Source organism: Chrysemys picta, chromosome 8 (assembly GCF_011386835.1).
Source record: "Chrysemys picta bellii isolate R12L10 chromosome 8, ASM1138683v2, whole genome shotgun sequence".
NCBI classification, from domain to species: Eukaryota; Metazoa; Chordata; order Testudines; family Emydidae; genus Chrysemys; species Chrysemys picta.
This window is the reverse complement of record NC_088798.1, coordinates 55,979,322-55,993,218: the sequence shown is the minus strand read 5'-3', so window position 1 is coordinate 55,993,218 and position 13,897 is coordinate 55,979,322. Positions and strand designations below refer to the sequence as shown.

The following is a 13,897-nucleotide window of genomic DNA, read 5'->3' as shown; positions in this document are numbered from 1 at the left end:
CTTAGTTCTCTGGGCTTTAAAGCAAGGACTCGCAGTACAAACCCACCTCCTCCTCTAGAGGAAGAGGGGAGCCCATAACCACCCAAAATGCAACAGCTGGCCACATCTTTGCCGGGTCCAGGCCTCTGCATAATGCAGCATGTCACCACTATGACTGTGGGAGGTTGGAAAGCAAGGCCCATTAAACGCACACATGCCATCCTCATCAGAAGCTGCCTGGCTATTTGCCACCTCCCTGGCTTTGTTCCAGCTCCCTTCTCTGAGCAGTCTAGACTGGATGTTTTCCAGTCTCTCTCGTTTGTTTGCTATCAAGGTTTTCTGGAAACCCGTAACATTAGAATCCTCTTCAGGTTTTTTAAAATGGCCTTTGTATGCCTTTGCTGTGGAGCCTCTTGGGCAGAGCGGGAGGTGCTAGGGAGGCATTGTGGGAGACCCCAGCGGCAGGAGAGACTCCATGGGTGGGGCACAGTGGGGAAGTCCAGAGAAGGATCTGGGCCGATGAGGCCTGTTGATGGTGGCTGAAGGGGGAGCATCGGGCAGAGCGCGATAGGGTGCTTTGGGAGTGGACTAAAGGCTGTCGGTTAGGCATGATGGGGATGGCTGGGGTTACATGGTGAGGAGGGAGTGCTAGTGGAGAAGTCTGGGAATGGCTGCGGGATGTGTTTGGGGGGCAGAAGTTTCCTTGGGCAGGAGATGCAGGGATGGACAAGTCTAACATGGGGAGACAAAGTTTCTTGGTGGCTCATTTCTCTGCAGCCTGAAGCCAACCCCTTTGCTCTCTCCTCCACTCCCAGTTCCCACCTGCTTCCCATTCTGTTTTCCCTTTGTCCCCCCTTGCTACTCATTTTTCTGTTCCTGTCTTCTTCCCCATTTTGCCCCTGTGGCAAGGTCTGCTACCTGATCCCTCCCCACTGCTCCTTGGGCTTTCTCCCTCGCTCCGCAACTCTAGTGTCAAGTCCTGTCTTTCACTACTCCATGTCCTCTCCTCCCATTTCTCTCCCACGACACCCTCCCTGAGGCTCCCTGTGTTCCACCAGATCTTCCCTTTTCACGGCTGCCTGGTTTCTCATTCAAATTCCCTCCCTGGGGCATATTTGGAGGGGAGGAGGACTAGTCATGGCAGCAGAAGTGCACCCACCCCCAGGGTGGGAAGGGGAGGCTGTCTCTAGCCTGGGGCTACATGCAGCATGTCTGGCCCCTGATAAAGCAGCTGAAGCCGGGTTCTGGTTGTGGGGGGTAAGGGGATGCATGTGGTAGGAGCCTATGGATCTTACCATGATTCTGGATGGGATATTGTGGGATTAGGTGGCCAGGCATGAGACTGTCGGACCAGAACACCACCGCTGCAGCCATCTCCCAGATTAAGCAGGCGCCTGGCTCAGATTTTTCTCCTGGTGCTTGTCACCCCTTTTGAATCCAGTATGATAAACAGAAAGGGAGAAAAATCAGATGCAATGAGCTATTTTGATGATGTTAGATCATTTCTCCTGTCTGTGTATCCTAGGAAACAGAACTCTGGTTACTGAAGGGGATAGGTTTGTACCTACTGTACATGGTGGAGGGGGGGAGAGAAGAGAGAGAGAAGATTGCTAATTGCGCAGCACACAAGAGACCTAGCACAGAGCTGCTCTGGCCTGTAATTAGGTGAATTAGTGGAACAATGACCCAGTTTTCCTTGGTTTTTGGATTGCTGCAAACAGCTCTGAGGTCGCTTCCTCCTCCTGCCCCACTCTCCATCTGTCTTCCCTGCTTGCCTCCCTCCTCCTAAAACATCCTGGGCAGCCTTGTGAGCTCTATGTCTGTCGGGACCCCAGCTCTGCCCCTACATGCCCTCAGCCAGCAGGAGCCAGGGCTGAGCAGTCCTGGCTTTCCAGCACTACTGTTGTGCTTGACCCTTGGATGGGGTTGGGAATCCCCACCACCTCCTCTTGCCTACCTGTGAAAGTCTAATCCCAGCCTGGCCCTCCATCTTGCCTTGTGACACGCAGCACCCACGATCCAGCCTGGCACTGCCAGTCACACCCATGCGGAGCGTGCCATCTGGGGTCAACACAGCTGAGGCCGGGTGGGTATATAACTTCCCTGCAGAAGGAACCCATCCCAGTTGTTGCTTCACCCTGCCCACCCTGATTGCTGATTACGTTTTAATTCTTAAGTCTCCTCTCCATCCTTGTCCTGCTGTTCTGTGGCACTGCCAGGTTCAGGGAGCCTGGTACCTTGAGCCTTCGGAGCATTAATCCTGAGACGTGTCGCTAACCACCCGGGCAAAGACTCTGAGCTTCTGAGTGCTGTCTCTGCTCCAGACTGATAGTGCCCTGGAGAGAGATTAAATTGATCCCAAGAAGACAAAGTACAGATCTGAAGAGCACCGTCCCGGCAGTCTAAAAACCCAGAGCATAATTACATAGCATTGCTAATGGTTAAAGCAGCTGGGCATGAATCGCGGGGCCTGGTTCTCCATGGCCATGCACTGTGATCACTTGCTCCTGTGCAAAGCGGGTGTCCAACATTACCTGTCTTATTTGGGGGTGTTTTGCGCACACTTTGCACAGATGTAAATGGCTGCATGAGCTGAAAAGCAGCAGTGAATCAGGCACATGTTGTGCTCTAGTGTTTGGCTGGTTGGGCCCACTGAACTCAGAGACTGCGTGTGACTCCTGGCACTGATCGAGGGCCTGATCCTTGCTCCAGCAGCCACCTGGGGTTGGTCTGCTAGTGAAAAAACAGACTTAATTGGTGCCCTATGCATTCCCTTTGTGATGTAGTGCTGGCAGCTTCTAGGCCACCCCTCCTGGTTCTTGGTGTAGGGGGTGTGGTCAGGGAACTGCTATGTCTGGACGATCTCTTGCCTGTCTTAATGAATTTGGGGGGCTAACGTAAGTCAGACTTGAGGCTGCTCTGAGTTGTGCCTTGGGACCCAACTGATGCTCAGCGGCTCCAGGATCAGGGAGATATGAAGTTGGTTTAACATCACCACTCCGTTCCTGAGCTGCACCTGATGCTGACCGGCCAACGCTGAGGACCTAAGCCAAAGGCTGAGTGTGACTCCTCGCCTGGTGCGATGCGGGGTGGGTTGCATGGCACTGCACTCCGGCTGGGAATGCAGATCCTGGCACCAGTGTGTTTGTTTTAATTATTGTCTTTATCACTCTGTTAACACTGCTAAGTTTAGACCCCAGCAATTGCTGCTGACTCACCGGAGGGTAAGGTGCGCCAGTTCAGGCTGTCAGATGCCGCGTCTGTGATGGCCTAGTCACGATGCCTCCCTCTCGTGGGCACGTTCGCACTGCCAGGTCTCTGTGGCTAATAACTTCACTTTCTCGTTGTCTGGCTGCAGCATCCTCGCCACGGCTGGAACTCACTTCAACACCCATGTGGACCTGCGGACCCTGAGGGCGGTGCGTGTGCTCAGGCCTCTGAAGCTCGTCTCAGGCATTCCCAGTAAGTTCGGTCTCCTACTCTTTGGCGGAGCACATGAGTTGTGTATGTCCCTCGGGATTGGGAAGCACTCATGCCACCACTGGAGACAGAGGGTGAAATCCTGGCCTTATGGAAGTCAACGGTAAAACTCCCATGGACCTCAGAGGTACCATGATTTCACCAGCAATGTTTTCCAGCAGGGAGGAGTGCACCCTCTCCTAGCTTTCTACAGGAGAGCTGCCATTGTTGATGTGGAAGGGAGAGAGGTAAACTCAGCGTGCAAAGATTTGGGGCCCACCCCTGCATCTAGATCAGGGCCACACAGAGGTGTTTGGGGGGCCAGAGGTAAATTCTGAAACTAAGCTCCCGCCCTTTCAAAAAAATTACCACTGAGGGGATGCTGTGGGGGGTGGGAGCGTAGTGGTGGTGGTAGAGCGAGCACGCCCTGCTCTCACCCCGCAGAAGTGGCTTGGTTCCCATGCTGCGGAGATGGGCCTGGCTCCCCATGCTGGGCGTTGCGACCTGGCACGCAAGGTTTGGCCCTGTTGCCCCACTGTTGTGATGGCGGGGCTGCTGGGCCAAACAAGGGTCACCAGGTCAAACCTGAGTGGCTCAGTGACCCTTCACACCAGGTCACAACGCCCCGTGGTTTGGTGGCCCTCTCAAGCTGGGGGAGGGCTGGGGAAATAGCCCCTTTTGTCTCCCCCTGTCCCTTCTGCCCCAGGGGGCCCTGATCTAGAACAAGGCTGAATGCTCTTTGGTGGAGCACAACTGGGAATCCCAGGATTCACAAAGGCCAGAGACTCTAATTCCACTCCCATCCCAGAAGGCAGCGGGTGGATTCCTCCAGGGCTGTGGTTAGGTATTTCCTCTCTCCCTCCCTTTACACAGTGGGATAAGTAAAGGAATCAGTCTATTGGTGCCCCTGATCCACCCCTGTCATGGGCCCTGAATGTACAGCTTGCTGGGTTAATAAACAGGGGTGGGACGGGGGCAGGGAGGGGGACTGTGAGTAAGTGACTGAGGCTCCCCCTTCTGAAGAGAGACCTCTGGGAAGCAAGGAATTTGGTCACGAGCAGAATGTCCTCAATGGGACTGGATGTGACTTGGTTTATGGTTGCAGGGATTTGTCATAGGATATGACGCCTTCCACCTCTTGCTCACCGGGTGGTAGGGTGACCAGGCGTCCCGATAAAATCGGGACCATCCCGATATTTCGGTGTCTGTCCCGCATCCCGACCGATCTTTGGTCGGGACGCAATTTGTCCTGATATCCACCAGCAGCACTACTGGGTTTTTTTTTTTTTTTTTGCTCTCCCCCCCCTCCCCCCATGTGTCCCGATATTTTCTTCCCCTCATCTGGTCACCCTACCAGGTGGCCTCTCTCCCCTGCATACTGTATAAGTCAATTTCCATCTGAGAGCTGGTCAGTGGTCTATGTAAGATGGTCCTGGCCCAGATCCTAGTGCACAGAGGGCCATGTCACAGGATCCACCCTCCCGCGAGCTGTTCTCTTGTCGACAGCCTCAAGAGAGAGGCCAGGAGCTTTGTAGTCACAGAGACTGAACCTCTCATCTCTTCCTCAAAGATGGTCGCGCAGTTGCAGGGCAATAGTGGGAGAGATTTTCTGTGCTGCTGTTCTTTGTACCCCTCATCTTTCCCGTCTCAGTCTGGCACTTTTCACCAGGACAAAATCCACTCTTTAAAGTATGAATTTGACAGCAAGCCAGCACTTGTGGTCCCTGCTCAGGAGAGCCCTGAAATGGGAGAACAGGTCAGGAGCGAGGTGCTGTGACAGAGCTGGGTGTGGAGAACATACACTGTTGCATTTGGCCCACAGCATGCCTAGCTCCTGGCACTGCTGTCAGCACTCCTCTTGCCCTGTCAAAGTCAGGTGGGGAAAATTCTTAACCTCCCTTTCTGCAAGGTACTTGGCAAAACTCTTTGTGCTCCCGATGGCTTTCCCCCATTGTTATCCAAAGTGAATGCATGGGTTGGCAGTTTAGAGGGAAGCAGTCAAAGGCCACACACAACATGGGAGCCACGTAGGATGTGCACTTACCCGTTGTACATGCACAAATGCGTGCATTTGGATGCACAAACTAAATATCTGCACATGGACACTGGCGGCTGTACATGCAGTTTCTTGATTTTCTTTCACAAACAGTTGCATGCAGGTGTGCTTTTGCAGTGGCTATTGGGTGATTTTTCATCCGTTGCGACGGGACTTTGAAATGCGGTCCTACCTGTTTACCTTGGAGTTGCCACTTGGGATGCAAATCCGAACGAGTAGCGGATGTTTTTATATGGTAGCACCTTGAGTCTCCACCTTAAATCAGGGCTCCATTGTGCTGGGTTCTGCACAATACAAAGTAAGAGACTATCCTTGCCCTGAAGAGCTTTCAATCTAAATAAACAATACAAACATGGGGTTGAGGGTAAACTGAGGCAAAGACAGGTGAACTGACTTGTCTGTGGTCATGCAGCAGGCACTGCCAGGAATAGAACCCATCCTGAATCCATTGTCCTGTCCACTAGCTCATGCTGCTCTTCTAAGGGAAAAGTTCTCCTCTCTGATCCTCCCTGCATTCTCTATCGCCCATTCTACCCTTGCTCCTGGAGCAGAAGTCTGTAGATCTCAGTGGAAATTCCATAGGCGGAATATGCCCAGAGAGAGCTGCAGTGGAGAGAAGAAAGTTGCCAAAAACCCAGAAGTCGATGCTGGGTGGTTATGGGAGTGGCAAATGGGAGGAGACTATATTCAAATTCCCAAGCCTATTTGGCAAAGGTTTCTTCACTCTGTGCTTTGCCTGGTCCCATTTGGCAGATTACTGATCCTTCACCATCTCTGTAACTCACCATCCTCTTACCAAGATCCTCTCCTGTAGGGACAGGGAGAGATGTCGTCTCTGCTGTTCACTGGGCAAGGTGGTGGGAGGGTCAGTGAGCTGTGTCCTCTCTCCTCTTCCCCAGGCTTACAGATCGTGTTGAAGTCCATCATGAAGGCCATGGTACCCCTTCTCCAAATAGGCCTCCTGCTCTTTTTCGCTATTCTGATGTTCGCCATCATCGGCCTGGAGTTCTACAGCGGGAAACTGCACCGAGCTTGCTACACGAATAATTCAGGTAGGCAGGATGCCATCCCACTCTGTCTGTTGTGCATGGCAAGCTGTTGTGAGCAATGCCCTTTTCAGCTCAGATGAGTTGGTTTACTGTGCATGAGCCACTCTGTGGCCTTGCCACGCTGAACCCCAGCTTGTTTGGTTCAGGCTGCAGCAAGGCATAAGCCATGCTGCGGGATGCAGGTGGCATGGTGGCATTGACACTTAAGACTGTAACACACAACTGTCACCACACGATGACAATGGCTGAGAAAAGACTGAGCTGCTAGTCCCTGGTGCATAGTGGGGAGAAATTCCATTTCCACACAATGCCCAATGGAATCGGAGTCAGGCGGTCTCAGGGGTCACTCCCTCTTCTCACTGCTATGTTCCTATTGGAGCTCTGGGCTCAGTGATTTCGTCTCTTCTTTTACTGAACGCCACACTCTGTCATCCTCTCCGTGAGCCTGCTATCAGCTAGGGAGGGTGGCAGTGAGGTAGAGCTGGTTGCAAAAGTTCACGGTTAGAAAAATGTCAGCCAAAACAGATTTGTCATGACTATATTTCCCATTTTCTGGCCAGCTCTCCAGTGGGGATGGAGAGATGGGTTGGTTTTGTAATAGATTCCAGCCAAAGATAACCTTACTGTGAGATAATGGGCAGTTTCACCAGCCAGGGATGGTAAATACAAACAATTATAAGTCACTTCTAGTAGGGTTACCGTATTTCCACAATCAAAAAAGAGGACACGGGGGGGGGGGGGGGGCGCGGCTGCCCTAGCCCTAGCCCCGCCCCCACCCCACCCCGCCCCATCCACTCCCTCCCACTTCCCACCCCCTGACTGCCCCCTCAGAATCCCAACCCCCCCGCTTCTTGTCCCCTGACTGCCCCCTGCTGAGAACCCCCCACCATAACTGCACCCCCTAGGACCCTACCTGTCCCCTGACTGCCCCGACCCTTATCCACTCGCATGGGTGGCAGGGTTGTAGAAATTTTGGTGGTGACCAGAACCCGCCCCCCCCACCTGCCTAAGGCTCTGGGAAGGGGGTTGGGTGGGGGGAGGAGGTCTGGGATGCAGGTCCTGGCCTGGGGATTAGGGTGCAGGAGGGGTGCAGGGTGCAGGTTCTGGGATAGAGTTTGGGTGCTGGGTGCAGGCTCCAGGCTGGGGTAAGGGGTTGGTATGCAGGAGGGGGTGAGGGGTGCAGGCTCTGGGATGGAGTTTGGGGGTGGGAGGCGGTGCAAAGGGAGGGGGTGTAGGCTTTGGGAGGGAGTTTGAGGGCAGGAGGGGGTGTGTGGGAAGGGGGGAGGAGGTTTGGGAGGGAGTTTGGGGATAGGAGGGGATGCAGGGGGGAGGGCTGTGGGTCTGAGGATGAGGGGTTCATGATGCAGGAGGGGGTTCAGGGATGGAGCAGAGGATTAGGGTGCGGGGGGATGAGGGCTGGGGCTGAGGGTTTGGGGCGTTGGAGAGGCTCAGGGCTAGGGTGGAAGGGCAGGGGAAGGGCAGCCAGTCTTCCCATTAGTGGATGGGGGACGCTAGGACCCGGGAGCAGCAGACAGCAGTTGCTGCTGGCTCTGGCAGTACAAGCAAGGAAGGGAGAGGCAGGCAGGGAGGGAGGAGGGACGGGGGGCTGGGGATGCACGGAGGGGGGTGTGGCAGGTGGAGTCTGGGGACACATCCAATACTCCCCCGCTCCCTGACTGCCCCCCCCCCGGACTCCCCTTACCATTCTGGCTCCACGTGTTTGCAAAACACGCTGCCCGGTGGGTCGGTTTGTGTGTTACACAGGGCTGCAGACAGAGGGAGGGGGGAGCAGGGGAGGGCTCTGGCTGCTGGAGGCCAATGGGAGTGGTTTAATCGGCCGAGCCGCCCAATAAGCAGTCGCACTCTGCATGGAAAGGAGGGAGGGTGGCGAGGGAGGAAAAAAACCCAGGACATTTTAACCTTGTTACCAATTCCTCCCGGATGGCTATTTAGAGACGCAAAAGCTGGACATGTCCGGGGAAATACGGACGGATGGTAACCCTACTTCTAGTCTCTTTCCTCAGGGCGTAACAAAGTAAAATCCAGCTAAGAACAAAGCAACTCAATCCCCTCTCAACAGCCCTTCCAGGCTCAGCCCTCCTCTTTCCCCATACTGCCCTCAGGCTATCCCTTAATATAGTTCCCAAAAGCTGATTCTCTGGTCACGTGACCTCTAGACTCTCAGTCCTTCCTAGAGAACTATGTTTCCCAGAATGCCAGCTCTTAAAGGGCCCAAGGACCATAATGGGCCCACATGTGCTCTGAGGCCCAGTGACTGATGTTGTTATGAGTGGTTTCTATCAGTCAAAACCATCCCCAATATCTGTCTTGTCTTCACCTCCAATACCAGCTGATGTCATTTAAAGAGAGAGGGTTCCCATTCCTGAGACTTAGCATGGGCAACTGTAAGTGTTGCAAAAATCATGAATAAGGACTCAGAAATCATGAGAGTGGCATACAAATCATTGGATTTAAAATAAGAATAATAATACAATGTGGATTCTACTTGCTTTGGGTTTTTCACCCTCTTGGGTTCACTTGAGTCACATTTTCAAGATTTTCTTCACAGTTATAAGGGCTAGAAACTTGATGTACAAAAAAAACCCTGAGATGCTCAAGTAATCACAGGATTCCAGGAGCTGGGGCTTTCAGGAAAACACCAAGCATCATGAGACTCGCCACAAAGTCATGAGGGTTGACAATACTTCAATACAGAGAAGAAAAGCCGCCTCTTTATTATTATTAGTTGTGCCCATTGTGTATTAGCTGCTTTCTAGACAGGCAAGAAGGGAGAGGTCCCTCCCGCAAGGAGTTCACAGCCCAAGGTTTGGGGGGGAATGGGACAAAACATACTGACATATGTCAACACAACCAGCCATCCCTGCTCAGGAGGTGCCAAATCCAGAAGGCCCAGCATTGTTTCAGGTCAGGAGTGAAGTGCATTAAAAGAGGCATGTGGGCTCTGGGGCTGCATTAGCAAGGAGTGCTTCAGGTCAAGCCCGAGATGTATTGGCAGAGCGTTGAGGGTCAGAAAGTGTGGGAGTAAATTGGGGGGACTGGAAAATCATGGTACTGCAGGTCAGGATTCCATGAACATTCCAGTGACCTAATGTCCCCCCAAATGTGAAAGCTTTAATAACACAGCTGGATGCTTGTCCCACCTCGCCTTCCACTGGGTATCCGGGCTGGGCGCTGTCTGCTTCCCTGCATCTTCTCCTCCACCCCTCCCTGATCTCTGTGCCCTCCGGGCATTGTTTTTTTGTGATTGCAGGTGAACTGGAAGAACTGGATCCCCCACATCCATGTGGGGTGCAGGGATGCCCCTCTGGTTACGAGTGCAAGGAGTGGATTGGTCCCAACGACGGGATCACTCAGTTTGACAACATCCTCTTTGCTGTGTTGACCGTCTTCCAGTGCATTACCATGGAAGGGTGGACCACAGTGCTGTACAATGTGAGTGAGGCTGCAGTGGTGCACTGGGCTCTTGGGAGCTCCACAGGTTGGAGAAGCAGAAGTGGGGCATGTTTTTCCTGAACAAAGCTTCCAGGCTGTGGAGCTCTTTGTGCTCCAAGGTCTCCTGTTTGGGCTGATGATGGAAACGGGGCTCCTCGTTAGTGGTAGGATGTACAATTATGGGTGAGCGCAGGCTGGTCTCCGTTCTGGTTCCACTGCACATCTGGGTACCTTTGAGAAGGAGGAAAAACTAATTAATTGGAGAGGCACGTGCGACTTTGCACCCATCGGTGGTTGGATTTGTGACATGTTGCAAAGAGCTGGTTAAATGGCAAAGACCTGTCCCCTGTGCTGGCTCTCAGGAACCTTCAGTTGAGGGTGGAAAAGTGGGTGGGATCAGAGTCAGCCCTACACATCATTTCCTCCCCCACCCCTTTCTGCAACCAGCACACCATGAGCACATTTCATGGCACAATTTATCCCCAGTCCCAGTCCTAGTGGAACAAACAGACCTGCAGTCACTGCATATGTGAAACTTCATTGAAGATTGCAGCTGCAGTGCCATGACTGTAGATGTGCTTCACTGCGCTCGGCAAGGGCTGGAATTCAATAACACGTGCAGCCTCCTGTGAGTGGAGCGATAAATGCATTAGCCTTGCTGTTTCACTTGAGAGCAGGAGCGGGGGTTGTGCGATGATGACACGGGGATTTTGTGCCTTACACATTTGTGGAGCAGGTTCCTTGATGCGCTGATGAAGCTGCCAGAGTTTTGAGGTTGTTTCTTTGTAAGGAAGCTGTTACTGTCAAGTGTTAGATACTGACAGCGTCTCAGGTGGTGTTGCGACCAGTGTGTCTTGTGGGGCTGAGGTTTTACATATGAGTTTTAAGGTATGGATTAAAAACAACTGGGCCAGATGGGGATAGCTCAGTGGTTTGAGCATTGGCCTGCTATACCCAGGGTTGTGAGCTCAATCCTTGAGGGGGCCATTTGAGGATTTAGTTGGGGATTGGTCCTGCTTCGAGCAGGGGGTTAGACTAGATGAGGTCCCTTCCAACCCTGATATTCTATGATTCTATCCCTGGTATAATTTCTGCCGACACCAGGGATGTTTATATCCCATTTTGTCTAGCCCATACAGAAGTTTGTACAAAGGCATGTATCACCAGGGCCGACTCCAGGCACCAGCTTACCAAGCAGGTGCTTGGGGTGGCCACTTCGGAGAGGGGCGACACGTCCAGCTGTTCGGTGGCAATTTGGCGGACGGTCCCTCACTCCTGCTCGGAGTGAAGGACCTCCCGCCGAATTGCCGCCGCAGATCGCAATCGCTTTTTATTTTTGTTTGTTCGTTTTTTTGTTTGGCTGCTTGGGGCGGCCAAAACCCTGGAGCCGGCCCTGTGTATCACAGGGAGATCTGGGAATAGCAAACCCCAGTGACTGGAGAGCAGCACATCATGCAAACTCTGCTGCCTGGATGCAGAGGTGCCCTTAGTTTGAATGTGTATTTTGTCAGCAGAGTTGCTAACCTAAGCCTATGGTGGCAAGAGACACAATACCGCCTATCCAAACTTTAGAAGGGTCCTAGTCCATGTATATAAGACACAGGGCTTTTCTGGGAGGGAATAAGCAGTTGAGTGTGTGTGGGGATTGCAGAGGACTGGGTAAAACAAACACAGCAGGAAAAAGCAACAGAGGGTCCTGTGGCACCTTTAAGACTAACAGAATACTTCTGTTAGTCTTAAAGGTGCCACAGGACCCTCTGTTGCTTTTTACAGATTCAGACTAACCCGGCTACCCCTCTGATACTTGACAGCAGGAAAACAAAGAGATAGTAAGTTAAATCCACAAAGGGGCTTTGTTCTTCCTCTTTCTAAGAAGCTCTTCAGTGTCTGGAATTCTCTTCCCTGGAAGGGAGTGGCAGAATCCACCTTCCTGGGATTTAAGACAGAAAATTTTCTTGGACACCAGTGGTGTCTCAGGGTATAAATGGGATTACAGGCTTAACTGTAGTGATGGCTGCCCACGCAGAACTGACTAGGAGGTGGAATGAGATTTTCTCCCACAGAAAGCCTTGAGGGTTTTTTTCCGTTCCTTTGAAGCATTTAAATAGGAGCTGCCTGTTAGAATTATTTAGCCGTCTCCCACACAATGTCCTGCAATAGCATGGGAAGATCAGGGTGAATGCCGGATCTTAGTGTGTGGCTCTCTTGTGTGTGTGGCTCTCACTCTGTGATGCACGCACATATGAGAGATTGAGCTAATGTACAGATAAGATATACATATTCCTCCTACACACAGCTTGAGCTTGATAGGGAATGTGCCTCTCTGCCTCTTAGCCTACTGTTCATTTAGGAATATTGGGACTGCAGCACATCTCTGTCCCCCTGCCTATCTCACTAGCCTTTGTGCTCTGCAATCTTGTTTTCTGCTCAAAGCTTTGCTCTTATTCTCAGTGCATGTACATTCACCGCTCCTCTTGCTGCCTTTGGCACATTAGTAGCTTACCCTCTGTGTAAGTCAAGCGTTTAGTTTAAATGCCTCTCATGCCCAATCCATCCTTCTCTTCTCCTGGCGCACTGGTTTTGTTTCTCTAGAAGTCCTCAGGATTGTATGCCCCTCTAATACTTCCCCTCTTTTGCGCCTCTTTCCTAATGAATGCAGTCAACCTGGCTCTCCTAACCTCTCCACATGGCCTCGTACATAACACCATAGACCTTTTATCTGCTTCAGGACTGTGTCCAATTGTCTTTACTAATCCTCTTGTAACAAGGCACCTAAAACAGAGACCACTACTTCAGCTGCCCCACCTAGCCGTTTCTGTGCTGCCCTTGTGATAACTAAGTTCTTCTTCAAGTGATTGCTCATGTCCATTCAACTTAGGGGTGTGTGCTCGCCACATGCACTGGTGCCGGAAGCTTTTCCCTCAGCAGTATCTGTAGGGGACCGGCTCTGGTGCCCCCTGGAGTGGCGCGCGTATGCTACGGCATATAGGACACCACCGGCCCTCTCCACCCTCAGTTCCTTCTGCCGCCAGTGACGGTGCATGGAACTTGTCCGCTTCAGCTAGAGTTGTTGCGTTTCTTTCGTTCGAACTCATTTGCCTCTTGCAAATATTACTGTATATAGTTTCCCTCTAGTTTAGTTCAACCTGTTTGTTAGGTTAGAGACTTAGTAGGTCCCTAAAGGGACTTTGCCTTGGGCATGCCCCGGTCCCCAGGCTTTAAACCCTGCAATCGCTGTAAAAGGCCCAGGCCCTTTAGCGATCCACATAATAGGTGTTTACGGTGCGTGGGCGAAGTCACATTAGTGACAAGTGCAAAATCTGCAAGTCCTTCAAGCCCAGGACGAAGAAGGAGCTTGACATTCATTTGAAGGTGCTCCTGATGGAGTGTGCCCTTACCCTGATGCTGGAGCAGCGGTCCGATTCAGCGCAGAGCACCGTGACCTTGGTGTGCAGCGCCCCGCCGGTACTGTCTACGAGCCGGTACCAGTCTCCTTCTGTGGCTCCAGCCAAGAATCCCCGGAAGACAGGGCGAGGAAGGTCTCCAGTTTCCTGCAAGGGAAAGGACAAGTCTGGGGTGGACCAAGGCCCTGTCTCGGGTGCCTTTTCACCCCCTTGGGGATCCCGGGCCCCAGCTCAGGTCGAGCAGTGTAGCCCAGCCCGCTCCTTGCCGGCTACCCTGGATAGCGGCGCAGGTCCTCGTCCGCTCCGGGTGCTGTCCATGGCGGAGGCCCTCCAAGCGGTGTAGGACATTATGTACCTCCCGGTGCCACCCATTCCGGCACCTGCGGGATCCCGGTCCCAGGGTAAACCCACATTGGGACCATCACAGTCTCCACCTTTCTGGCAGTGCTCCCCGTCACAGGGGACATCCCACCAATGATCATCTTCTCGTAGCTGAC

The 13,897-nt window shown here is 52.7% G+C and overlaps 1 protein-coding gene across 2 annotated transcripts in view; it reads left to right on the top strand.

The window, feature by feature from the left end:
• Positions 1 to 13,897, top strand: part of CACNA1E (calcium voltage-gated channel subunit alpha1 E) — a 267,448-nt gene that overhangs the window by 86,671 nt on the left and 166,880 nt on the right. For both annotated transcript variants that reach the window (XM_065554517.1, XM_065554515.1), the window contains exons 5-7: positions 3,338 to 3,441; positions 6,394 to 6,546; positions 9,815 to 9,996. In XM_065554517.1, the coding sequence (XP_065410589.1) occupies positions 3,338 to 3,441; positions 6,394 to 6,546; positions 9,815 to 9,996 (439 nt within the window). The remainder of the gene's footprint in view (positions 1 to 3,337; positions 3,442 to 6,393; positions 6,547 to 9,814; positions 9,997 to 13,897) is intronic.